Genomic DNA, 26,485 nt, shown 5'->3' with positions numbered 1-26,485 from the left:
AAGTGGGGAGGATTTGTAAGTGGAAGAACGCATGTGCAAGCTCGCCTGTCTAGAAACACTGAGTAGGACCGTGTGGTGGGTTGAGAGGGTTCAGGCAGGAGTGCAGGAGTGGGAAGGGGTGGGAACGGGGGCGGGAGTGAGACGAATCGGTGGTGGTGCCAGATCATGACTAATGCGCCCTTGGCAGCTGCTCTGGTACGAATCTGGGAGCACACCGTGTAGTCCACACTTCTCGTTCCACATGACGACAATAATGTTATTTTTACAGAGCATTTTATCTTTGATCAAAGAAACAGGACTGGTGGAGGGCAACAGTATACAAGGATATGGCCCAACTTGGGAGTTTATCCAAAAGGCGAAAATTGTACCTGCTGGGGTGGAGAGTCATCCAGCCATATCACAACCAGGTGCTTTTCGTGGTGGGGCAAGTCATCCGTCATTCATGAGCTCTCTGTGTTTTTCTGTGCACAGCCGTAGCTTTGTGAGTTAGAGTTCAGATGTATGTTTTCCTCAGGTTGGTTAGAACCTGGCCATAGATTTTACAAAGTCCAGGCACAGATCTTCAAGGGTGGCTGGATCTGGGCGCTCAGGTACTATCTCCACGGTCCTGCAGTGCTCAGAAACGCAGGGAGGTACTCTCCCGATGCCTGCTGCAGCCCAGGCCCTGCACCCCCAGCCCAGCTGCCCTGGCAGAAAGGAGGTGAGCCGTGTATCCCTCCATCGCCCCTGGAGAAGACTCTTCCCTGCATATGCCAGGGGCTGAGGCCCTCTCGTTGCCCACGCGTGGTGGTGGAGTAGAGATCAGCCTTGCCCAACCATATGGAGTGAGGAGCTTTGTGACCAGAAGAATAGGAAAGGAGGCTGGGCAGGCAACAGGAGTGGCCACTGATGACAGCTGGTACCACGGATCAGCCCCTTGCGCCGCTGCCTTAATCTACGCTGTCTGTGCTTCGAAGGACGTGAGTTACAAAGTGGGGAGTGGAGTCCCTCCTGCTCCTTTATGCTGGCCTTGAAAGTACCCAGATCTTCTTGGACAGGTAGGGAGGGCTGGATCCCGTTTTCTAGAAAAGTGGCTGCCACATTTTTTGATTTCACAGGCCAGAGACATTTAAAAGAAAAGAGGAGGAATAGGTCATTGGGTTGTGAACCTTTAGAACAAAAACAAAACCTATCGTTTCATCAAGTTACGGGCACCTTAACACCAAAAAGGGGGGGGGGCATTCTCAAAGGATGAATACGTTTAACCATATGAAGAATCTAATAGTGTCTTGATTAGAGGCTTTCTCTACCTGAATTATTTGCACTGAAGCAGTGAGGCTCTTACAGTGGCCCAGCAGCCATCCGTGTCTGATGCAGCTCACCTGCTGTGTTTGCCAAATGAACAACCTCGGGCCCAGCCCAGGTCTCCATGGCTAGTTAACAGCTGAGCAGGGGCTCGAACCCAGGTCTCTCAGTTCTCAGTCTCGCACTGCCGCTGTGCTCCTTGGTGTCGTATAGTAACACAGACGCCAGGACTTTCACTAAAACTCCCGCTCTCTCTGTCTGCTGCTCTGGAACCACATCACAGGTCATATTCCTGGTTGGAGCCACGGTGAAATTGTCATTGGTATCCATCAAAGTTTAGTTCTTGACTGTACACTCTTTGGGTGAAGATCCTTGCTACACACCAATTTATTAATTTAAAGATAAAGCCGATTGGCATTTGGGAGGCTCCGTATTGTAAAACTCCTCCCTCCCTCCTTCCCACATATGTCAAGCACTTGCTCTGTGTCAGGCACTGCCCTGGGCACTGAGGATTCAGCAGTGAACAGGATGACAGCCCTCGCCCTGGTAAAACCTACATTCTAGGGAGAGAGACATGACCACAAATCAATAAAAAAAGCATTTCAGTTAGTATAAGTGCTGGGAAGAAATTATTGAAATACTTTCGATCCATGGATTAGCCTCTTGGATAGGAGTGAAGTCAAGCCTGTTTTATACCAAATCCCATTATCTTGTTAGCTTCTTCTGTTGGAGGACTTAGCCACCCGCAACAGGACTGGCGGGAAAGGAGCAGCATGGCTCTGGGCAGAACTGGATCTCAGTTGTGCATTTTCATCCAGTGCTTGGGGCAGTACAGCAAATTCAGGTGCAGCCTAGGCTGGGGCTGCTGTCTAGGCCGGAGCTGCCGTTCAGACAGGGGCTGCCGTCCAGGCCGGGGCTGCCCTCCAGGCCGGAGCCGCAGGCTGAGAATAACAGGCAGCAGTGGTGTTGGGGACCCAGAGGGAGCAGGGGCATCAGTGCGTCGGTTCCTGATGTGCACGCGTTGCCCCGCGCTGGACGCTATGCTGGGTACTGAATGCATCATCGTCACATGCAATCCGCAACCGGGTTGGTTTTTCTTATCCCCACTCTACAGGTGAGGAAATGCAACTTGGTAGAGAAGTAAAGTGACTTGCCCCAGGCCAGGAGGCCAGTGAGTCGTAGAGTCAGGAAGTCTCACTTCAGAGCGTGTTTGCTTGGTCTTTACTATACTCTAGGATAAATTAGGCCAGTAGTGTCAGGGCCCCAGCCAGTTAGAATGGGGTTCTAGGCAAAAGTCAGGGCCCAACAAGTAAGCCAAGGAATCAGCCCAACAGAATAGTGATGCCAGGGAAAAGCTGTAACGTGATAGGTGGGCACATAGGTGCCCAGGGCCCTTGCACTTGGCCAACGACAGGAAAGCAAGGCCACTTCAAATCCCAGCTGCCTTGGGTGGAAGCTGTTAAAATCTTCCTTGCCTTGATCTGGGCTTTTTTTTCCAGGTGAAGGGTGCCACAGCGGAACAGGGGTTGGGTGGGAGGGGGTCATTTCCCAGCAGAGTGTGCCTTTGGCGTGTGCTCTTCTTCCTCTTAGCTGTCCGCTAAACCAGAGTTCCAGTCAGAGGGGGAGACTTCTCTCTCTACTGCTTTCTTCTTGTGTAGACCTTGGGCAACCTCACGACTCCAGGCCTCAATTCTCTAATCTGTAAAACGGGGATAATAACTACGTCACAGGATGAGTGTGAGCTTCCGGTAGACAGTGTGCCATCTGTAAAGGGCCCAGCCTAGTGCATGATACGTGGCAGACGCTTGGTATTCTCAGTACCAAAACTAACTGAAAACAGCCCCATTTTTGTTTGTATGTCTTTCTACTTGGGGAGGTGGGTGCACAGATGGGTGTTGCATCCAGAAGGAGTTCTGAAATAAGCACGTTGTAGACGGGGGTTAATGGTGTGTGTGTCTCGTGTCTCGGGGCGGGGCTGGCTGCCCGGTGCTGCTCAGTGTATGAGAAACGGCTGTGAGTCACCAGGCAGGGTCACCATCTCACAGGTGTGCCAGACAGCGCTTTCCAGGCTGAGTTTGGAGGCACCCCCCCCCCCATCAGCAGAGATGCCTCGAGAAGCCCACGGAGGCTGGTGGTCTCCAAGGTGACCGTGTCCCCATCCGTGCCTCTCTGGTGGTGGCAGGGGCCTTCCGGGGGAGCACGGGAACTGCTGTGACTGGCCGCCCCTCTGCTGAGCTGCTCTTTGGGTGTCTTTGCCACATGATTTAACTTTTCCATTTGGAAGGGTTATTGGTGCAGTTGGCAGCCACTCGTCGGGTAAACGATACGGTGGGGCCTCCGTAAACCCGGGCCCATGAAACGAATAAGTCAGCACATTGAAAATATAGCATGGAAGTGACTCAAGCCTGAAGGAATCCATTTTGGAGAGCGCTGCCCTCCCTTCCCGGAATATTTCGGGTGGAAATTGATGTTTGAGTTGGGAGGAGGAGGCCAGAGGCCTGGTTCCTAGCAGGGCTCTGTGTCCGATTCAGCAGCATTTGCCCTGGGATTCAGCCCTGCCCGCCCCCCACCCGAGGGCCCCCCTTCTCAGTGAGGGGCCCAGGAAGATGAGCCTGAGCACAGCAGCTGGAGCTCGGCACTGTGGGAAGCTGGCGGGAAGCTACCTTTGCAGCAGGTAGGGTTGACTCCGTAAGCCAACCTGGTAACGCTTGGCTGGGGTCCTGGAAAGTACTGGAAACTCCACCCAGCAAGGGAGCCTGTGGGAGCTCTCGGCACGGACTGGCTCTTCTTCTCAAAGCTCTCTGGACTCCTGTGTGTTTAAAGTGTTTACCTTCTTCTCGGGGCTTCAGCTTATGCTTTGCCCACCAGAGACCAATACCAAGCACGTTCGTACGTTACTAGACCACCCTGGCGACCAGGTAATTAAAGCTGCACGCAGTTTGGAAGGAAAGCTGTATTGGAAATCACGCTCCACTGTAATTCAAGAACAGGTTTCTTTATAGAGGGACACAGTTGGTGTCAGACACATGTGGAAAAGAAAAGAACAGGCCCATAATTCTGGCAGGCTACCAAGGGCCAGATGTTAAATATGCTGACCACAGTATGGCTACAGATGCCGTGAGCCAACCTGGGTTTGATGTGTTATTTTAACCTCTGTTCTGACTTTTCCTCTCTCTCTGCCAGGTCCCCAGTCTATGTGAAGATCTCCTGTCTTCTGTTGACCAGCCACTGAAAATCGCCAGAGACAAGGTGGTGGGAAAGGATTACCTTTTGTGTGACTACAACAGAGATGGGGACTCCTATAGGTGAGCTCCTGCCCCACGAATGCAGCAGGGCGTGCTGCGCCTGCCCCAGCCGCTTACCGCAGCAGCTCAAGGACTACTGAGCTTTGACATCTGACAGCCCATCAGCCTTCTTTCTTCTTGTGCTTCTGCTAGGCTTTCCTCCTTCCCTCCCTCCCTCCCTCCCTTCTATCCATCTTTCCATCCAATTGACCGGAAGATGTCTGTGGAGTACCCCTACTGGGCATTGGAGATGCAGCAGCGAATAAGAAGCCCCTGCCCTGGTGGGGCTTACAGTCCAATAAGAAAGGGATGTTGGTAAAAAAACAAAAAACAAAAAACAGGGACTTCCCTGGTGGCACAGTGGTTGAGAGTCCGCCTGCCAGTGCAGGGGACATGGGTTCAAGCCCTGGTCCGGGAAGATCCCACATGCCGCAGAGCACCTAAGCCCGTGCGCCACAACTACTGAGCCTGCGCTCTAGAGCCCGCGAACCACAAGTACTGAAGCCCGTGTGCCTAGAGACTGTGCTCCACGATAAGAGAAGCCACCGCAATGAGAGGCCCACGCACCACAACGAAGAGTAGCCCCCAGTCGCCGCAACTAGAGAAAGACTGCATGCAGCAACAAAGACCCAACACAGCCAAAGATTAATTATTTAAAAAAAAAAAAAAAAAAAACCAGCAAGCTGTTTCATTAAAATCGCATCAAATCCTGCAAAGGAGAAAGTCCAGGATGTGCCCATGACAGGAATCCCAAGCCCAGGGAGGGCCTGCGTGCTTAAGGGCATGTGAATGAAGCTCGTCAGACAGATGTGCAGCTGTCCTTTCTCTCTCCATCACCCTGTCCAGGGCTGTAAATAACTAAGTCGACTTGTGTCCCTGCCCTGGGTGATCCATGGTCTAGAACAGGAGACGCACCCAGGAGCTGATTACTGTGTGACGTGATTCCGGCAGCCAGGGCCAAGCTTATTGAGGGTAGCATAGAGAAGGCCAAGGTTGACTCCAGGAAGACTTCCCGGAGGAGATGATGTCCGAGCTAGGTTTTTAAGGGTGCCTAGGAGTTCTTAATATTAAAAAAAAAAAAACTGGGGGGCTTCCCTGGTGGCACAGTGGTTGAGAGTCCACCTGCCGATGCAGGGGACATGGGTTCGTGCCCCGGTCCGGGAAGATCCCACATGCCGCAGAGCGGCTGGGCCCGTGAGCCATGGCTCCTGAGCCTGCGCATCTGGAGCCTGTGCTCCGCAACGGGAGAGGCCACAGCAGTGAGAGGCCCGCATACCGCAAAAAAAAAAAAAAAAAAAAAAAAAAGACTGGGAATCCCTATACGCATCCAGTATTCCTGTGATGGATGGCTGTAGTCAGTACCTTGGAGAATGGTGGAGGAATGCCATAGGCTATAGGTTTTTTTTAGAAGCCGCAGAACCTGGGCTGAGTCTTAACGCTTTGGCCTCATGCTCTTTTGGGGGAGGGGTTGGGGCCTGAGAAATGAAAGTAGGAGAAATTCGCTGGAGGTAGCCGACATGGGCTCCAAACCAGCACTGCCCCCTTGAGCAGACGGGAACTTTGACAAATTACTTATTGTCTCTGGACTCTAGTTCTCTCGTGTATTAAGTGGAGGGTGTAGTGTTCATTCTTCTAACAGGATGCTCGGTGACGTGTTTCTGTGAGCAGGCGCTCGTGTGTCAGACACTGAGTCACTCTCCTGTGGAGCTTGTGTCCTAGTGAGGAATCCAGAGAGTAAGCAGCTGCATAAACAGTATATATTGTTGAAGAGCAAATAAAGAAAATAATGGAGGACCAGGGGAGGGAGAGGTGGAGGGGTGAACAGGGAAGGCTCTGGCGTCGGTGGTCAAGTGTGAAATGAGACTTAAGGATGAGAAGGCTCAGCCCCGCGCAGGTCTGGGAGAAGAGTGTCCCCTTTAAAGGCCCTGGGCGGGGTGAGCTGTCAGGGCTGAGCCTGGCAGGGAGGCCCGAGTGGGAGACAGCAGTGGGGGGGGGCGGGAAGGGGTAGGAGGTGAGGCCAGAGGCCTTGAGGTCCAGGGCCATAGGGCTTGGCTCGGGGCACTTGGGGGTTGAAAGAAGTAACACGTGTGAAGGGCTGAACAGCACAGAACTTGGGGGAAATTACAAAGAATTCATACTATTTAAACAAGACTAGACGACTGTCATGTGACCACGTCCCTTTCCTAGTTTCAAATGGAGGTCAGGTAAAGAATGTATTTTGGTCTAACCTAGACCGGAGACTAGAGTGGAGATGGGAAGAGGTAGTCGGGTTTGAGGTACGTTTTAAAAGTAGAGCCAGGGCTTCCCTGGTGGCACAATGGTTGAGAGTCTGCCTGCCGATGCAGGTTTCATGGGTTCGTGCCCCGGTCCGGGAAGATGCCGCATGCTGTGGAGCAGCTGGGCCCGTGAGCCATGGCCGCTGAGCCTGCGCGTCCAGAGCCTGTTCTCCGCAGCGGGAGAGGCCACAACAGTGAGAGGCCCGCGTACCACAAAGAAAAAAAAAGTAGAGCCAGCAGTGTTTGCAGGTGCGGGGGTGGGGCCGATGAGGAGCTGGAAGGTGGGATCACTGACTATCGAGGTGAGGAAGGCTCTGGGAGGGGCTGATTTGGAGGCATTTTAAGCTTCAGATGCCCATCGGGTGGACATGGAGAGTCAGCTAGGCTGTCGGTAGTCTGAGTTCCCGGAGGTCTGTGTGGAGATGGAGGTGCAGAGGTGGGCATCCAGCTCCAAGGTGGTGAGACAAGCCCTGTGGCAGATCAGGCTCAGCCTTGGAGGGCCAGCCACTGTCCAGGTTGTGGGCATAGGGCCAGGTCTAGTCCTCACCAAGGGAGAGGTCCCTCAGGGTGCTAAGTGGGCTGACAGGCCAGGGAGCCCGTGGCCAAAGGATGAGCAGCTTCACCAGGCATGGGGTTCAGGAGAGGCACCTGGAAGAGGGGGGCCTGGAGCTAGCCTTGCTTCTTCAACATCGTCGTCGTTTTTCTTTTTTCCACCTGAAAATTCGGGCTTGCTGTGTGAGGCAGCTGTTGCCCAGCAGCCTGTGGAAGGCGGGAATCATTTCCAGTCCATGCCCAGGCCAGGCTTTCCCAGGATGTGGTACCTCCAGGTCGCCCTGCTGGCTCCCACCTGCATTCCTGGGGCTCCGTAGGGGGCCTGGGGGTCTTCAGCTGAAGAGGAGCCCAGGGTGTCAGGGCACAGGGCTTTTGTTTTTTTTTCTCTTCTCGGTATAAAACTTCAAGGTCTTCTGAGTTTCTCCACACATTTCTGTCCTGTGTCTGATCGTTTGCTTAAATAAGATCCTTATGGTGTGACAGTTTGCCAGCAGCACTGTTTGAAACCTGTTAGCTGAAACAAAAAGCATTCTCTGAGGGAAATGAAAGGCCTGACTTTTGAAATCTAAGCGTTCCTGTCCATCTGTCTTTTTTCAAATGGCCTCCATTTAAGCTCTTAAATGTGTTCTGAGTGCCCCTTCCACTCAGGATATTCTGGGTAATGTTATGATTTTTCCCCCAGCTACAATTACCCCGGCTCCAGGACTAACGGCTTGAAATGCTGTCGTCTGTGAGCAGGGAGAGATGTGTCTTGAAAATTCCAGACCCCCAGTCTTCAAGAGAGATCGGCTCTTATGTCTAATCAGGTCGCCTTTAAATGAAAGCCAGTAGGGGTGGGACTTCCAGGCCCCCAGGACAGCAATGGCCGTGTAACCGTGGAAACAAAAGTCAGACCTCAGAGTGTGCTGAGGAGAGTCTTGGGGTCTTGAGGAGCCGCAGGGCAGGTGGGGAGTTCAGATTCTCCCGCTCAGATTCCTCTGCACTCCCCCCGGTGAGTGGAGGTGAGGTACCAAGCCTAGTTTACAGATAAACTGGTGGTGGTGACAGCACTCTGCAACTTCATCTTTGTCTCTGGATCTGGTAAGAGGTCTTCGTTGATTTTCTTCTTTCTTTTTCGTTCTTTTCTTTCTTTTTTTTTTTAAATGCTTAGGTGTCCCTCAGCAGAGAAAGCAGAAAGTTGCTCCATCTCTGTTGGTTTGGAGGAGCACCAGCAGGCGTGCCGTGTGTCCTTTCCTCCCCACCCCGCGCTGGGAGGCTTCAGCCCACGAGCTCTGTGTTGGGTGCTGGGGTGCGAGGGCAGACTGCACAGGCTTCTGCCTGGAGCGCTCTTGTTGTCAAGGGCGGGGATGTGACCGCTGCAGGAACCGACATCTGTGTGGGAGTGAGGGGACAGGCGGGGGCAGTGGTTACTTCTGCTTTGTGTCGGGTGCGAGATCAGTCACTCATTCCTCTGCCTTTTTTTTTTTTTCTCATGAGCATGTGGCTGAGCACCAGGCACTGTTCAGGTGCTGAGCAAACAGTGGAGCAAGACAGACACAGCTCTTGCCCTCTGGGAGCTAAGGTTCTAAAGTTGACCGTCTAAACGAATTCAAGTTCAGTAAAATTAAAAATTCGGTTCCTCAGTCACACAAGTGCTCAGGAGCCACATGAAGCTAGTGGCTACCGTTTGGGACAGCGCAGATATAGAACATTTCTGTTGCCAGGGAAGGTTCTGTCGGGCAGCACTGTTGTGAGGGGTGAACGCGGCGATGATGGATGTGTCGGCCCTGCCCAGGGAGGGAGAGGCCTTGGGGAGCGTGAGAGGGCGCCCGGCGTCGGCTTCTCGCCTGCTCTTCGAGCCAGGTGGGGTCCTGGCTTGTCCAACAGCCCTTTGTTTGCTGTGGCCCGTGCACAACCCCGTGTGACCACAAGAGCTGGCTGCTGGTCACGGGGCAGTGGGGAGCGTTTCAGCCCATTGTTGCACAGTCTCTCCCGACACTGGTGAGTGAGGTCAGGGGCTGGTGTGGAAAGAAGGGTTTCCAAGCACCTTCTGCTTTGAGGTGGCCTGGGCAGCTGCTGCACGAGGCCCTTTTGGGACACCAAGCACAGCAACTCTTCCCCCACTTACGTTTGTGGACCAGCAGCCAAGAAAGCTCGGACCCCTGCCTGAGGGTGGCTGGGAGAAGAGGTCGCCCAGCTGACTTGACGTGACCTGCTGAGGTAGGTGCCAGGCATCAGTTACCACGAAGAAAGATGTTTGTGCACAGAAATAGTTAAAACTGGGCTTCAGGAGGCGGTGATGCCTTTTTTCTCTTACCAACAATCCCAAATCAGAAGGTTCTTTTGAGTCCTCAGTGATGTGAAGTGGTGTCGTCAGGGGGGGAAACGGGAGAGGCAGTGAGGTTTCTTACCGTGGACATGTCGAGGTGTTTATGCCCCAGAATGTGAAGGACTTTGTCCGAATTCCATATTGTCCTCTCCTCCTTTCTTTTACCCTCTCACCTTGTTTTTTTTTGGCTGTGTTGGGTCTTTGTTGCTGCGCGCGGGCTTTCTCTAGTTGCAGCAAGTGGGGGCTACTCTTCGTTGCGGTGTGAGGACTTCTCATTGCGGTGGCTTCTCTTGTTCCGGAGCACGGGCTCAGTAGTTGTGGCACACGGGCTCAGTAGTTGTGGCTCGCGGGCTCTAGAGCTCAGGCTCAGTAGTTGTGGCTCGCGGGCTTAGTTGCTCCACGGCATGTGGGATCTTCCCGGGCCAGGGCTCGAACCCGTGTCCCCTGCATTGGCAGGCGGACTCTTAACCACTGCGCTACCAGGCAGCCCCCCCCCCCCCCGCGCCTCACCTTTTTAATTCTCTTTCTTTGAACCCACAGCTCTGTGAACTCCACCTGTGGGAATTAATGAGTGGCTACTTCCCTTATAACCCCCTTTCAGCACTCTCTGTGATTAAATGCTTTCCTGATGTGGCAAAATACATTTTAAAGAATGCAGCAAGACTTTGGGCTGGAAAAAGTGAGGCTGGTTCTCATTACTTCACAGTCTTCTTTGTGTGCACAGCCCTTGCAGGCTGGAAGGCTGTCCTCTGTTCACGGGGCGAACTCTGTCCCTCAGGTTTTCTTACGTGTGGTCAGCCTTTCCCCATGGGGCTGGCTCTCTTGCTGCTTCCATAACTGACAGCTCTCTTCTTAATCCTTAATCGTGTAAGAAGATCTTTGAGGAGTAAGAGTTTCTCCAGAGCTGCCAGCAGGCCAGGGAGGAGAGAGGGGCCTCTATTGATCAAAACAATGGTGAGAACAAAGGAAAATTTTAAAAAGGGTGAGAAAGAAGTCACATTTGTTGAGCACTTACTATATGCCCGTCTCTAATCTAGGCACTTGATGTATCAATACTTTTCTCCTCAAAGCAGCCCTGTGGGTAAATAGTAGCCTCAGTTTGCACGTAAGGAAAGGGAGGCTCAGAGAAGTCAAGACACCTGTTGGAAATGCACAGCTGGTGAGACTTGGAGCCTGGGGTTCATACCCAGGTCAGATGGAACCTGAGCCGTTGCTCTGCAAACCTTGAGAAAGCCGCGTCTATGCCCAGGGCCTGTGGATAATGGCTTTTCCTCTGAAATTTCAGAAGCTGGGGCTTGGGCCGATGGCTCACTGGAATGATTCATGTGATCTCCTTCTCCTTCTCCCCTCCAGGTCACCGTGGAGTAACAAGTATGACCCTCCTTTGGAAGATGGGGCCATGCCTTCTGCTCGGCTGAGGAAGCTGGAGGTGGAAGCCAACAATGCCTTTGACCAGTACCGAGACCTGTGAGTTACGGACTCCCTTTGTCCCGCAGCTCTTTTGATAAGTAGTTCATAGGTGAAACGCGAGGCCAAGTCGTCTCCCTTAGACCTGCCACCTGGCTGGCCTAACTAGTAAAAGTTCTGAGCTCCCCCAGCAGGGTGCTGGGCCCTAGTGTGGTCATCGGGTCAGTCGTGAGAGGCTGCTACCTTGCCCGGGCAGTACTCTGCGTCGTGCCTCTCAGGAGCAGCCGGTGCCATTGGGACAGTACCTCCTGTGCGCAAGACTCAGTGCCCGATGTTTCATACACATCATCTTAAATCCTTAAATCCTCACAAATGTGGTCACTGTTCTAGTCCCCATTTCCCAGATGAAGAAATCAAAGTTCAGAAAGATTAAGGTGTTTTGTCCAAGGCAAGAGGCAGAGTGAGGAATCAAACCCGGCTCCGTCTGTCTCCAGAGGCCCGTCTGGTTTTCACTGCACTGCCTGCCCTGACTCTGTTCTTAGCTGGAGCTCAGGGCCCCTGCTTCCAGACCAGTCAGCAGGGCGGGAGGAGTCGAGGTCCTTAAACAGTGGGCCTTGGGCAGCCACCTCTGAGCCAGCATTTTGCTGACTCCCGAGTTGCTGGGGGCCTCAGCCTGCACTTTGGGAAGTGTTTTCGCTGCGTCTGCTTTCTGCTTCCGTCCAGTCCCTCCACACCACCAGAAAGGTGGCCACTTAATTAATCCGCCTTGCAAGGAAAGGCTCCAAAGCAGGTTATCCTCTGAAGGGTTTTTTCTTAATCCGTAGAATCTCATTTTTAATTAAGTTCTGTATTGAAAATGTAACAAAACTGTAATACATGCAATGCTACCTCAGTACAAATTCTGTCATTTAGGGGAGGGCGTGGCATACACTTCTGTAAAGGGCCAGATAGTAAACATTGTAGGCTTTACAGGCTACACAAGTCTCTATCACTTTTTCTTTGTTCTTTCTTTTTTATGTATATATTATCCTTTAAAAATGTAAAACCATCTTCTTGAGCCTTGAGGTAGGTGGGAATTGGCCTTCGGTCTACAGGGTGCCCTCCCTGACCTGACCTAGGATATAGGCAAGAAAATGGAAATGAGAGAAACGAAGCATCTGAACGGCTGAAACCACTGTCTGAAAGCTGGTGTTGTTAACACTTCGAGAAGGAGTTTCAGGTCTCCATCTTGCAGGCAGTTGGCGTGGTTTTCCAATTTTTAGCAGATTTGATATAACGCATATAATAAAGAATTTACTTTACAAGCTGGTTTGGGAGGGAAAGTGACACTTGTCAGTCTGACACATGGACAGACAAAAAGACCCACAACGCACAAGCAGAAGCTCTGAGGAAACCATGAACAAATGGCCCTGAACATTTCGGTAGCCCCCGAATGCGTCGCTGTGTGACTCAGCTTTATCTGCGGTATCTGTCATGTGCCGGTATTGTATATACATTATCTTTAATCTTTTCAAGAACCTCTGGGGGAGATGATTTTCCCTTTTTTACAGATGAGGAGATTGAGGTTCCCAGGGGCTAAATGACTCACCACAGGACACAGAGGCGAAGAGCTAGGACTTGAGTCCATATTTGCGTGAAGTTTTCACAACTTACTGATTTTCACTGTTAGAGTGAATTCACTGATTAAAGAGTTCTTATGTCGGGCTTCCCTGGTGGCGCAGTGGTTGAGAGTCCGCCTGTCGATGCAGGGGACGCAGGTTCATGCCCTGGTCCGGGAAGATCCCACATGCCGCGGAGCGGCTGGGCCCGTGAGCCATGGCCGCTGAGCCTGTGCGTCCAGAGCCTGTGCTCCGCAATGGGAGAGGCCACAACAGTGAGAGGCCCGTGTACCGGAAAAAAAAAAAAAAAAGTTCTTATGTCTAGAAATTTGCCCTGTGGTAGAACAGCTCCTCTTCCAGTGATGCTGAGAGATCTCCTCGTTGCTGTCATCTCTGGTGTATTCGTAGTTGGTCTTACCTGGCCATTTGGCAAGAGGCCTATCCAGCTGCTAAATAAGAATTCCCAGGTGGAATCAGTTTCATGGGATAGTGATAATGTTGATAATAAGATAGCAGTGGTAATAACAGCAGCTACCAGCCAGGGGCTGGACGAGCACAGTGTTCACTGCCTCTAGGTCTTACTTGATCTTCACATCAGCCTGTGCAAGAGGATTGTCCCCGTTTTACATATGAGTTGACAGGTTCAAGGAGGTGAAGTCACTTTCCCAACTTCACACAGCCAGTAACGTATTTCGCATGTATGGTCCAGTATGAAACCATCCTTATCCAACTCCAGAGTCCAACAGTTATCCATTCGCCTGACTGACATTTGAGTGTTTGCTAGCCAAGTCCTGGGGCGCCGGCCTTGAATACGGAGGGCCACGTTCCTGCCTGCGCGGTGCATCCACTGTGGGAGGACAAACAATAGAGTGCAAACAGGGCTTCCCTGGTGGCGCAGTGGTTGAGAGTCCGCCTGCCGATACAGGGGACGTGGGTTCGTGCCCCGGTCCGGGAAGACCCCACATGCCGCGGAGCGGCTGGGCCCGTGAGCCGTGGCCACTGAGCCTGCGCTCCGCAACAGGAGCGGCCACAACAGTGAGAGGCCCGCGTACCGCAAAAAAAAAAAAAAAATAGAGTGCAAACAAGTCAGTGCGGTGACCGGACAGGGAGTGACTCGGGCTTTCAGTGGGGGGGCGGGGAGGGGGTGGGAATGCCGCTCCGGGAGCTGACGCTGGAGCTGAGGGCCAGCTCCGGCGCCCAGGCCGGAAAGGAGCAGTCTGGGCAGAGGGCTGCCTGTGCCGGCGTCTCCAAGGATCGGAACGAGGCTGGTTCTGATTTCTTAGAGGCTAAACATTTGGGCTGTGATTTCCCAAATAAAGCAATGCAGACGTGTTGGTGCCCTGTGCTGCCATTTGGGGCCAGGCCCGGGGAAGAGGCCGGTGTTGTCTCTGACTCCTTTCTCCCTCCTGTCTCCCTGGTTCACGTGTATAATGACACGTGGTCAGTCTTAGACGTGTGCCTTCTGTGGGGTCTTGACTGGCCTAACATCGTGGGCATTTCCTCAGCACCATTAAAAAGTCTTCACTGTGATCCCCCAATCCTTACAGCGACTCTGTAGGGTAAGTGGGAGTTACCTCATTTAACAGACGATGAAACCGATGCTCAGAGAAGTCCTCCAGTGGTTAACCCGCTAGGAAACGGCAGGAGCTAGGCTCATACCCTCGGTCTCACTCTCTGCACCGCCTCCTGAGAAGGCTCCCCTGCCTGGGCGAGTGTCCCCTTTGAAGGTGGCGTTAAGCCTTAATGACCCGTATTTCTCTGGAGCTGTGCATGGGCCCGTACTCTCCTGTAAAGGTGAGCGGGGCTGCGGGGGGCTGGGGAGGGGGGCGACAGGACAGCTTCCTCCACCCAGTGGCGGATCTAACAGGACAAGCCAGCCCCGGAGGTTCTGGGATGGTCTGTAGAGGTGGAATCCTGGCCCAGAGAATGCCGTCTGTCCCCAGCGGCGTCAATGTGCTTTTCCGTGGGGGAGGAGAGAGTACAAGGCCTGCAGGTGACGCCCACAGAGGAGGGCAGGAGGCCCTTTGTGCCCTTGTATGTGAGGGGATGCCCAGTTCTCCCTGTCATGGCAACCTCAGGCCACCGGGTTGGCTAGAGCTGTCACTGGGCAACCAGAGTCAGCAGTTTCAAAGCACCCTGTGTTATCAGTGTCCTGAGGATGCCCCCTCCTGAGGCCATACGTGAGGACCGTTTTCCCAGCTGGACCACACTTGATAAGCCAACTCATTTCTGGTCTAATACTTACGAATGCAAGTCTCCTTTTACTTTCTTTCCTTCCTTTCCCTTCCTCCTTCCGTGCCCCCTCCCTCCCAGTACCTTGCTCACCTCTGGAAGTCCCCGTCGTCAGAGTGGCCTGTGACTTGTTAGTGGCCATGTCGGTGACCTTGGCAGGGCCAGAGCCTGAGCTCTTCCCCCTGTGGTTCTGGAGCAGACGGAGATTAGCGAGGGGCTCGGAGGCCTGTGCTGGCCAGTGGTCACTCCAGGTTTTCTAGGGACCAGATTGTTCCAAGGGAGGCAGGGGCAGTAGGTCACGCCTTCCTCTTTATGCTTCACCCCTGCCCCTCCGCAGTATAGACCTCTTCCCGCAGGAAGGAAGACTCCTTTGCCGTCATCCCAGTGAAGGAAGCCACAGCGCTCCTCCATGGATTCTTCCACCTGCCCGCCTTTCACGTGGATACGTGGGTTCAGGCAGCGGTTCCTCTGAGGGGAGGCTCCCTGACACTGCCTCACGTCTGCTGGCTCTGGTTGCCGAGTTGCTGCCCGAGCAGCCGGGAAGATGGCCCGTGTCCTGGGCTTGCCGAGGGGTGCCGGAGCCTCGAGCAGACCCACCCCTGCCAGAAGGAAGAGCGGGTGATTGAAAGGACGCCGTCAGGAGAGGACAGGCACACCATCGCTCCCAGGAGGGCTGGATGCGGACGGCTGCCGCTCCAGGGTGCCCCGCTCCAAAGTGGGGCTTGGCCTGTGCCCCCCGGGGGCTGAGGACTGTGATGAGCAGGCCCATCCCCTGTACTAGCCCCGACTTTAATTCCTGACCACCCGGTGTTTGTGAATTCTGGGACCCTGCTGGATTGCAGAGTTACGGCTGAGTTTGGCTTGTGCTCCGGCCTCTCGACCACTCCCTGTCTCAAATGACTGCAAGCTGCCAGACTCTGGCCCTCGGGCTTAGAATTAGGACCCCCTTGTGTTGCGGGAGCAGCTGTGCTGTAAGGAGCCTTTGGGGCTCCCTTGTTCCACGATTCCTAGCACGAAGGACCCTAGCTCTACACTGGGAAGGCCGCACTGAACTCAGCTCGCAGAGATTTGTTGGCTTCTGAAGGGCTGCGGGTTTGACAGAAGAAAAACGGGGAATTCCCTGGCAGTCCAGTGGTTAGGTCTCTGCGCTCTCACTGCTGAGGGCCCGGCTTCAGCCCCCTGGTTAGGGAACTAAAATCTCACAAGCTGTGTGGCACAGGGAAAAAAGGAAAAGAAAAAAAAAAACAACAGGAAAAAACAAAAAAAGAGGCCTAAGGTGCTCTTTCCTGCCACGTCCTCCTCCGGCGTGGACCTCTCCCCCTCCCCAGCTGTTAGCTGTGCCTTAAGACTGAACCTGTGGCCACGGTAGTGAAGACAGCTTCCCGGTTCCGCTTCCTCCTGTGCTGGTCCTGGCCCATCAACCTTGTTCTTCCTCCTGATGTTCTCCTTAACACGATGAGTGGAAGGAGACCTGGGGAGCGTGGAGCCAGCTGAGATGCGATCCAGGCTGGGCGAAGGGGGCTTCTCTGCCGTGAGAGAGAAAAGCTTCTTCCCCAGCATCCTGAGGGAAAGCCTAGGCCTCTGTCCTCGGGCTCTGGGCTTTGATCCCTGGGGCTGTAAAGGTTTTGACTTTGTAGGGAATTGGGATGTGGAACTGGTATGGTCCGAGTGAGGGGCCAGGCCAGGGACACACTGATGAACAGGCCCTCTGGCTTGCAGCTCCGGTGGGGATGTGGCCCCCCTCTCTCCTGCCTGTGCACAGCATTTCTCCATAGAGCTTAAAAGTGCCAGCAGTTTGGAGCACAGCTCCTTTCCCAAGGTGGGCAAGTGGCGTGTAGGGGCCCAGGGAGGTGAGCTGTGTGTCCTGCATGATCCCTTTGAAGCCCCGCAGTTCCTGGCTTCCCCCCTGCTCCTCCCGGGTCCCTGCCACATTCTCACCCTCTCACTCTCCCGTCCCTCCCACATTTACTGATGCCTTCTTTGCCGTCACCAGTGACAGAAAGGGATTGTGGTGGTAACTTTTCCCCAAGAGAATAACTGTTAAGCAACCGTTGATAGCACAACTCTGATCTTAGATTAAGAATAGTCCATTGGCCGAAAATGCTCAGGAGACGACAGGCAGGTTTTGCTGGAGTGCTGGCGCTGGGGGAGGTCCTGATCGACTCTCCAGCCATCTGGAACGTCATCACTTCTCTCCCCACCAAGCCCTCCCACCTGGGTCGCCGACATCCAGGCTACTCTCATTCTCTGCCAAGCCCCAAGATGGTTTCCTGGCTCTAATTCATGGGCTGGCTCAGTTAGCCCCTGGGGAGTAGGGAGAGGTCGCAGAAAGGGCCTCCTCTCGGGTGGCTGGCTCACAGGGTCACTGCTTTCTTGGCAGAGTTGTCTCTGCTTTCTCAGGCCTTAAGCCTGGGGTAGCTCGTCGGTCACAGCACCTCATCACGTGACCTAAGTGAGCCATCTTTCTTGGGAGAGACTTAGTAGAGGGTCAGCACTTGCAGCTGCCAGAGAAACATCTTATTTGTGGTGTGAGCTACCAGTTGGCTGCCGTGAGCCCCGCGATCGGTGCTTTGAGTTTTCAGGTTCCCAGAGAAGATGGGAAACCTTCCCCGCTCTGGCGTTCACACTGGGTCCTCTGTCGGCCCAGGTTCTGCTGAGACCAGATGTTCTAACCAAAGGGGCTGGCACTGCGTTCTTGCAGAGATGATTGCTCCCATCCGTGCCAGGCATCTCGCCCCGTGCTCTGCGATCCTTGGCTCTTGGCTTGCAGCAGATAATACCTTCAAACATGCGGTTGCAATTTATTGGCCTTATAAGTTAATTTTAGTGGGTGTGCGATTGATTGAAATCAAAGCTTAACGAAGGCCAGAGTCTAGGGGGTGGGGGAGCGGGGCGGGAAGGCATTTTGTGTTCTTCCTTTGCTTCGGGTCTGAGATAATCTTCAAAAGCCTTAATTAGGTTTCCTAATCAACCCTTCTTGTCTGGAAGACGTTTACAGAGTGAAACAAGGCTGGCGTCCCTGTGGCAGCCCCAGAGCCTGCGAGCCTCTCCGGCAGCGGCCGGGCGCTGGCAGATGGGCCTTCCCCCGGCTCCCTGCCTCCTCTCCCCCGCTGGGACCGGGTCACAGTCGTGGCTGTTTCCGCTCCTTCCTTCCATTCTCTGCGCCTCTGTCAGATGACGTTTGAGCGACACCAGCCCAGCGAAGGCAGGGCATCCATGTTCCTGTGAGGAAAAAGTTTGTTGCCTTGGTTTCTTGGGTCCTTGAAACTCCATGTTCCCAGCTGCCGTCTCAGACCTCTTACCCTGGGCTCCCCGGGGCTACCCCTTCCTGGGATGTGAGCATTGGGCCTGGGGAGTTTCAGTGTTTCAGTCCTGATGGGAATCGAGGTGGCACCGGGAGGCTTTCTGATGAAGTGGAGGTAGCAGGAGTCTGGGAAGCAGCTCACTGGTGGGCGGTGGGGACACCCTGGCAGCAGGCACAGACACCTCCCAGCAGAAGTCACCATATCCGGGTCAGGCTGCAGAGTCGGGGAGGAGCTGGGCTTTGGAAGAGACTTGGCCTTGATTCTCTGGTCTGCCCTCACTCACTGACTTGGGGCGAGTGGTCCGCTTTCTGGCCTCTGTTTCCTTCTCTGTCAGCAAGGTGCCACTGCCCATCTTGGGGGGTGGGGGTGTGGGGTGGGTGAGGGCAGTCAGTGAGGCGCTGTTCCCAAGGCTCACCTTGCACTCACGGTGTCCACTCGCACCTTCGAGTGTGACAGGATTATCCTCATCTTGCAGCAGTGACCTGTGTGGATGTGTTTTGTACTGTGGCTGGGGGGTGGTTTCGGTGCAGACGTGGTGAGGCAGCGGGCTGCGTTCAGAGGCTCCGGGTTCCGGCGGGGCTCTGCCATAGACCGCAGCGAGACCTCGAGTGAAGTGAACTCTGTGTCAGAAATGGAGGGAAGTAGTTCCCGCCTGCGGTGACGGGAGAGAGCACTTAGGATGGAGCCGCAGATACTTCCCGAGAGCCTGCCGTGCTCTGAGCACTGCAGGTGACATGGGGGTGGTCAGGCGGGCCCCTTGGGCCCAGCAGGGGTGAGGAGGTACACAGGGGAAGAAGTGAACAAATGAACAAAGGACTCGCACCCTTTGGTAAGTGCTGAGAAGGACCAAAAACTGGGCGCTGCATCTCTAGCAGTGGCCGGGGAGGGGCCGTGGGTTGACTGGAGCGGGCGTCCCTGTTGCAGAGGAGCACCGTCAGAGCAGGCCTGGCTGGCATCTGGGAACTTGGATTTGGGAGGTTTAGTTCCATTCCTTGATAGGAGGTTTCACGACGTGGAAACTGTCTCACAAACACTATGGTTTAGTTCCATTCCCTGATAGGAGGCGTCACGACGTGGAAACTGTCGCGCAAACGCTATAGTTTGTGCAGAACTGCGGCCTCCGTGCTGGAGTCCGGAGCTGCGGTGTGTGCCAGGCAGAGGAGCTCAGCAATAAGAACCCTGGGCACCAAGGCTTGGGGCTGGGGGGTGCGCTCCCCAGGGACAGCACTTCACATGCGGTCCCGGCCCATCGCTGGGGAATTAGGCGCACCTCGTGTGATTCCCCGGGGCGGGGCAGGGGCGGTCTTGGGAGCCTGTACCTGGTTCCCTCCCTCGGCGGCTTGTGCCCTGTCTCCTTGGAATAACTCACGGCTGCCAGCACGGCTCTTCTGAGTCCTGTGAGTCCTCCTAGCGAATCATGGAAGCTCGGGTGGTCGTGGGAAGCCAGGCTCAGCCATGTAACCTGGTGGGGAGGGGCTTGCTGGTGTGGCCAGGGGACAGGAGCCATGTGCAGAGGTGCATGGGCCCTCGTCCGGCACAGGCCTGGGGTGTAGTCCTCAGCACCTGGGGAAGGGTCTGGAGGGTCCCGGGGTACGTGGGACAGCTCTGACTGTACGTCCTGAGAGATTCCTCCAGAAGCCGTTTGGAGGCTGGAGTGGGAGACCCTGACCCGGACTCCTCTTATTCTGGTTGCTTGGCCCTGACCGCTCTCCCACTAGTCTGGCTGAGCGACACCTGTGGTTTGAGGTTACCCTGTGTTCCCCACCGCCAGAAACAGCCAGGCCAAGTTACCTTTGGTCTCCAGAGTCAGAACCCAGCCGGGAGATGGGTGGAAGCACTGAGCAGAGTAAGCGTGAGGTGATGTAATCGTTCAGGAAAGTTCTGGGGCAGGTGAAACCTGGACCATCAGGATTGGCCATTGGCCTGGCTCCCTGCCCCTTGACTCAGGTCTGGGTGGCCCCCACCGCGTGAACCTCTTCCCCCTTGCCCGGAGGTGGAGAACCTCTCCCGTGTCTGAAGGTCTCCAGAGGGACCCTGCCACAGTGCCGCTTGCTACACATCCTGTGCCCCAGGGACCGCATGGTAGAGGTGGGGAAGTCGTGTCTGGCTCTGAGCTTGTCGGCAGCGTAATTAGTGTTTGGCTTTCCACATACATTATTTGTATCTTCAGCCATGCGTTTGGAGGGCCTCTGGGACCCTGCCCTGCCTGCTGTGGGCCTCCGGCTGCATCTTGGGCCAGTGTGAGAGTGCTGGAGGCAGCTAAGGGGGAAGCCAAGGTCGCCTCAGCTGCGCTTTTTTGATCGAGTGGGAGACGCGTGGAGAGAAGCCCTGTCTGCTTTGGGGGAAGTTGGGTCGAGTCGCTTCCTGCTCTCATGGTGTAAGTTTCAGCTGCTCTGAGCCCTGCTCTGAAGCAGGGGCATTTCCTGCGGTTCCCAGAGCCCGTGCACGCAGGGTCCAGACAGGCCACTCGTTGCCCCCCAGCCTGGAGGCCAGTGATGGTGCGTCCACGTGGGTCCCATTCGCCAGGCTCCTGAGGCCGTGCCCAGGGTCTGCTTACCTTGGCACGCGCTGTCTGCTTTTCATCTGCTGGAAGAAGGTTAAATGGAAATCAGGAGTGTGCAGAAAACAAGCTCATTTACAAACATGATCCCCGAGTCAGCATCAAGGACTCTGGTTCCTCCAGGATTCCTGGGTTTCTGTCACCGCACGGCAGGCAGTCACGCTTCGGGTTATGTGGCTGCACGTGTTGGGGTGAAGTGAGGACCGGTGTCCTCCGGTGGTGGTGCTCCCTGGGCCTGCCGGGCACCCTGCGCTGCCAGGGACGCTGCTGCGTGCAAGTATCGAGGGTGGGTGGTCTTCCAGCGGTTCAGCCAGCAGGCCTCTGCTGCCACTTTGAAGTGGAGGGCCCTCCTTCCAGAACTCCCAGTGCAGGGTTCTCGGTGTTGCCCAGACTCCTGGCCACTTGGTGTACCCCTTCCTTCCTTCCCTGTCTTATGCATCTTGAGGCAGCATTGTGTACAGCGGCGCGTGTGTGTGTGTGTGAGAGAGAGAGAGAGAGAGAGAGAGAGAGAGTGTTTACCTAAGTCCAGCCCCACAGGCTAAACCAGGGCCATGAGAACAGGACGTGGCTCCAGGGCAGCCAGCTCCCCAGTTCTCAGCTGTGTGACTTGGGTGCATTCCTTTCGCTCTCTGGGTTTCCACCATCTTAACTGTAGAATAATGTATGCAAAGCCCCTGACACAGAATGGGTTCTCAAAAACGGCAGCTCTTGGGCGATGGCGATGGCACCTCCAGAAGGCCTTGACCGTCCACATCCTCCTGGGTGGGCAGTGTGTTTACAGGTAGCCCAGAGAGGCAAAGGATGCTCACGGGTGGCATGCAGTGCGGACGGCATGGCCAGGTGCCAGGCCAGCTCGGCGGCCCCTGCAGCAGAACCATTGTTTCCAGAGAGGCCTTCATTATTCCTCTTTAAGTAAAAAAATAAAAACCTCGTAAAGCGAGGCTGTAAAGTGCCGCAGCCACGGTCCAGATGTGCACGTCTAAGTGCAACTGGCATTAAAGTCGCGCATGCCTAAGCCGATCGGCATGTTTGCTCTGGGGATTGTTGCACCTGTGTGTGCTGGAAGGAATGTCCACAGAATACCTGTCCCGTGTCCGTGGGCAGATTCTGGGACGCGTTCCAGAAACCATGGTGGAAACGGCTGTCACTGGAGGTGTGTAAGCAGAGTTTTGGTCAACTTCAGATGTTCAGAATCTGCGCTGTGACACTCACACCGGCCCTCAAGCAGCCGCCTGATCCTGGAGTGTCAGAGCTGGGAGAGACCCTAGTGAACCCCAGATCCAGTGTTTTCATCTTACAAATGAGAAAACCACATTGGTGCCGCATAAATATTCCTTGCCTTCCTCTTGGCTTTGTTTAATGAAGCCGACTGCAGAAGCTCACACCCCAGCACCTAAGGGTGTGGCCTTGTGCTGCCCCCCCCACCCCCCACCGACTCGTCTGGGTTTGGGGGTGACTGCCCATCCTCCGAAGCGCAGGTGTTGTCGTGCTGCCAGAGATCCGCGTGCCCAGTCCTGGGAAGGCTGCCCAGCCCACTTTCAGCTAAAGGACCACGTCTGAATGAACCCTGCTCCCAGCAGATCTGTGCTGGCTGTGGTTCTTTTGTTGGGGTCCTGGCATGTGACTCATTACCTGTTGGGGCCTCTGTATTAGAGCCACAAGTCCAGCTATTCTCCCAGGAGGCGATTTGATGGGAAAGAGGGAGGGCCAACCTCCAAGCTGATTCCAGTCCCGGCTTCCCTGTTACATGCGCAGCCCCGCGTTGGCCATGCCTGGTTACAGCCCAGATTCCTGAAGCGAGTTTCCATCCTGGTCTCCACGCACACCTCAGCCTCACACACTCCATAAAGCTTTAGGAGCCGAGCTAGGTTTTGGGGGTTTTTGTTTTTTTTTTTTTTCTTTTGTGAAGTAGGTCATTTTGAGTATGAAGTATTAGGTTTTCCCCTTTGTCTCCTCCTCTCCAGCAGTCCTGAGGTTGGAGAGTTATGGTCATAGAATCTGTATGTGTGACGCTGACTTTGGTCAAGTGGAGGAGTGCATTTCAGGGGGAAACGACATAGCTCTCTGGGAAGAAGAGAGTCACCGACACCCCAGGCTTTTCGCTGATCCAGGTTCAGGGTCTAACTCGCCCAGGCACTTCAGTGTATTTGGCTGTGCGGGTAAATAGCCAGCCCACCCGAGGGGCTTGCCTGTGGCTCCTGGCTTATCCAGCGCAGAGCTGTGCCCTGGTGACCTGGTCTTTTGAAGTTTATGAAACCTGGTTGTGATCAACATACTGTTTTTCAGATGGTGGGACTTAACGGAGCCAATCCAGGTGCCCCCATCTCCTTAATGCCAGCTGTTTGAATTCTCTGCAGTTCCATTTGCCTTAAAAAAAAAATACTAATCTGCTGGGAAGATCTTGAAAGCCACCAACTGTGGAGCCGATGGCACTTGGTTGAAAGACTTCACTCTTGGGTGGACATCAGGGCAGCGTTTTCCTCTCGTTGTTCCCGGGTTGGTCTGGGTCGGTCTATCGGTTCCCCTACTGATGTTCCTGGAACTCTGAAAGGCCCCACTGTTCCCTGGTTCGACTTTCCAAGCCAGCTTCTCTGCAGTGTCCCCACACACTGTCCCTGTGTCCCTGTGGCTAACAGGTCATTCACCCTCCTCACCGTGTGTGCGGATTTCAGCCCTCACTCCCTGAAGGTACCAGGGCGAAGAAAAGCCCAGGGGTTTCGTCTTTGGGCGTCCACGTTTTAAAGATGTTCCCCGAGCTGCCCCCTTGACCCGAGACCTCTGGGCCTTCCCTTTTGTGCCCAGCGTGGCTGGGCCATGGCAGTGGTCCTGGGACCGTCCTCCCTCCCTCCCCCGTGGAGCAGGGGCAGAGCACAGGCAGCCCGGGTGAGCCCCTCGGCCGCCCTCTTGCAGCGCCAGGCCACTCTTGGTGCCTCGTTCACGTTGCCGTGCGCGGCCCGAGAGCGAGTCGCCAGGGATGGCAGAGCCCCCTTATTGAAATAGCATGTTAGCATTGAAACAACATTAATACTATTTGACTCATTAAATATACAAAGGCCAGTTACAGTGCTTCCATGTGTGCGCTGTTACTTCTGGCGGGCGACTCCTCAGATGGCTTTATGTGGTTTCAGACAACATTTTAGCACATTCTGAAAATACCCACAAAAGCCTTTATGTAAAAACTCATAAATGTGAACCACATAAAAATTATTTTTTTTCCCCGTTTCATGTCATTATGATCAAAGTACAGTAGGTAAGAATAAATTCCCCAAAACTTGTTGAGCTCCCTCTTTAATGAACACTTCACGCGCAGAGCAGGGCCGTAAACCGTGGGACGGGGGCTGTCGGTGCCCCGTGGCCACTCTGCCGCAGAGGCTGGCCTTCTGGGCGATTCCGAGCCGGCCCTTTCTCATCATGCGTCCTCCAGTCCCTCTGTCCTGGAGCATCAGGTTGAGACGCGCAGCCGTGCGCGTCCCCAGAGGTCCCTTTAGGTGGATGGAACGTGAGTCTGCTCTTGAGCAGCACGAGGAAGAGTGGCCCCCCTGGTGCTGCTGCCCTCATCTCTTTACTGAAAGTCAGATCGCCTGCAAGTTAGGGTACTACCCGACGGGACACTCTCCCAGCTATGAAACCAATTACGGAGGTCACGTGGCTCCGTGGAAGGGTGCTCGTGATTCCAGCCAAGTGAGGAAAGCCGAGCCCAGCCCAGTCCCCTTGCTGTGCCTACAGTTACATAAAAAAGTAAGCATCTGGACAGAGACTGGAGGGGAATTTGGAAAAATGAGATTTATGGGATAAGCTGGTTTATGGTGTGGGCTAAATTTTAAACTTCCTTTTTTAAAAATAATGTTCTTCTAATAAAGTTTGTAATTTGGGGGAAGAATAGTAACCCACGTGAGCATCAGAGTCGAGCTTGCATTTTTACCTCCTTTGTCTCCAACATTTTGTAACTCTGGACCTGGTCAGTGTGGCCCACAAGGGAAGCTGAGGATGCCAGGGAGGAGCTGCCTGGAGTGGAGCCGGGCCGTGAGGTGGGACTTGGGAGTGGAAGTGGCCAGTTCGGCCCCGCAAAACGGTAATGCTGTTGTATTTTTCTGGAAGAAAACAGAAATCTAAGGGAGGGGACTGAGAGGGCTCAACCACAGGCCACCCGGTGCTTTTGAACTGGTTGCCAGGTGGTGTCGAGGAGGGTTGTCAAGCCACCAGGCCCTCTGCTGGTTCCCTCCCAGGGCAGCCTGACCTGCCCTCCCCCGAGTCCCAGCACAGAGACAAGAACAACACTCTGGGCTGGAAGGCGCCTGAGGCGGGGCGGGGGTGGGGGGGCCGCGGGCTTCGAGGGGCAGGAGGATGAACACACCCGCTGGGCCTCGCGCCTTCGCTCCAGGAAAGGAGGAATTAGCGGCCCGCTTCTGCCAGCGCAAGAAAAGCCACATTTTTCAAAGTTGTTTTTTCCCTTTTGATGTGGGGCTGCTCTCCCGACAAGCAGGCAGAAAGGGAAAACCATGCGATGGAACCCGGCCATCTGTCACCGAAAGGACAGCCATCTGGCACCGAATGGACGGGTGTTGGCGGGTCTGCCCTGGGCTGCCCCTCCCGCCCACGGTGGTGCTGCCCTGCTTCCCGGGGAATTCGGGGAGGGGGCACCAAAACCCCGGATCCCGTGCCGCCCGCCCACCTGAGTGAGGGGTCTGGTCCCAAGGTGACCGATGCGTCCCCACACGTCCCAGGAGCGCTCCAGGGTGGCCCAGCGTGTGACCAGCTCCCTGCAGGGCTGGGCCGGGTCAGGGTGGCCCTGTGGAGGGAAGTGAGGGGGCCTCAGGCTCTACGCCAGAACACTTACCTACTTGGGGTTTGGGGAGGGATCTAGAACAAGGGAAAGCGCCTTCCTGAGTGGGGTCCCCGAGTGCCCAGCGTTGGCCAGTTTCCCGGAGTTGCCCCAGGCTGGTGCCGAGCTCGGGCCTGCAGGTGTGTCTCCATTCTCCTGTGCTCTCCCCTCGCGGTTCTACGCTCTGCTGCCCTGGTCGGAAGCCAGAGTCCTCAAGCCCTCAATCTTTCCTTTCCCTCAGTCCCTCAACCTCAGTCCCTCAATCTTCTGACCAGCGTTTAGCCCCGGGGCTGGCACCTCATACAGCCTCCTGCTGTCACCTGCCTTCTGGGGCCGACTGGCCAGGGGAGACAGCTGTGAATTTCACTTGACAGCTCAATCGCAATGGGTAGCGCGGGATGGAGCAGTGGGGACAGTCTCCCTGAGGAGTGCTGGCGGGGAGGGCGCGAGGGGAACAGACCTAGGTGTGGACCCTCATGCGCCACGCCCAGTGGGCCTGCGGTGGGTCAGAGCCAGAGACAAAGCAGCCGCGGGGCCCTGCAGCTCACCAGCGTGAAGAGGGGACTACCTCTTCCGTCTGTCTCTCGGTTACACCCTGGTGTATATCACATACTGGCCTTTGTACGAAAACTTTTTAGTTCGAAAGAGTTTGATTTACAGCAAAATTATCCAAAAAAGAGTACAGAGAATTCTTGGTATACCCATCGCTTACATTCTCTAAATATTAGCAATTACCAGGTATATTTTTTATTATGTAACAGCATTATCGAGGTGTAATTCATATACGTGTTTATTTTTATTACTTGTTTTTGTTATGAAAATAATCATCTTTGGTCAGGTATCTACTTTCCTGTATT

At 54.6% G+C, this 26,485-nt stretch overlaps 1 protein-coding gene across 2 annotated transcripts in view; it reads left to right on the top strand.

Annotated features, from left to right (window-relative positions):
- Window positions 1-26,485, top strand: part of CAPZB (capping actin protein of muscle Z-line subunit beta) — a 136,695-nt gene that overhangs the window by 90,001 nt on the left and 20,209 nt on the right. For both annotated transcript variants that reach the window (XM_082612551.1, XM_082612550.1), the window contains exons 3-4: window positions 4,468-4,589; window positions 11,058-11,171. In XM_082612551.1, coding sequence (XP_082468677.1) covers window positions 4,468-4,589; window positions 11,058-11,171 — 236 coding nt within the window. The remainder of the gene's footprint in view (window positions 1-4,467; window positions 4,590-11,057; window positions 11,172-26,485) is intronic.

Source organism: Mesoplodon mirus (assembly GCF_964341445.2).
Source record: "Mesoplodon mirus genome assembly, chromosome: 3".
NCBI lineage: Eukaryota > Metazoa > Chordata > Mammalia > Artiodactyla > Ziphiidae > Mesoplodon > Mesoplodon mirus.
The sequence above is the reverse complement of the archived record's forward strand: the minus strand, read 5'-3'. Positions and strand labels throughout refer to the sequence as shown.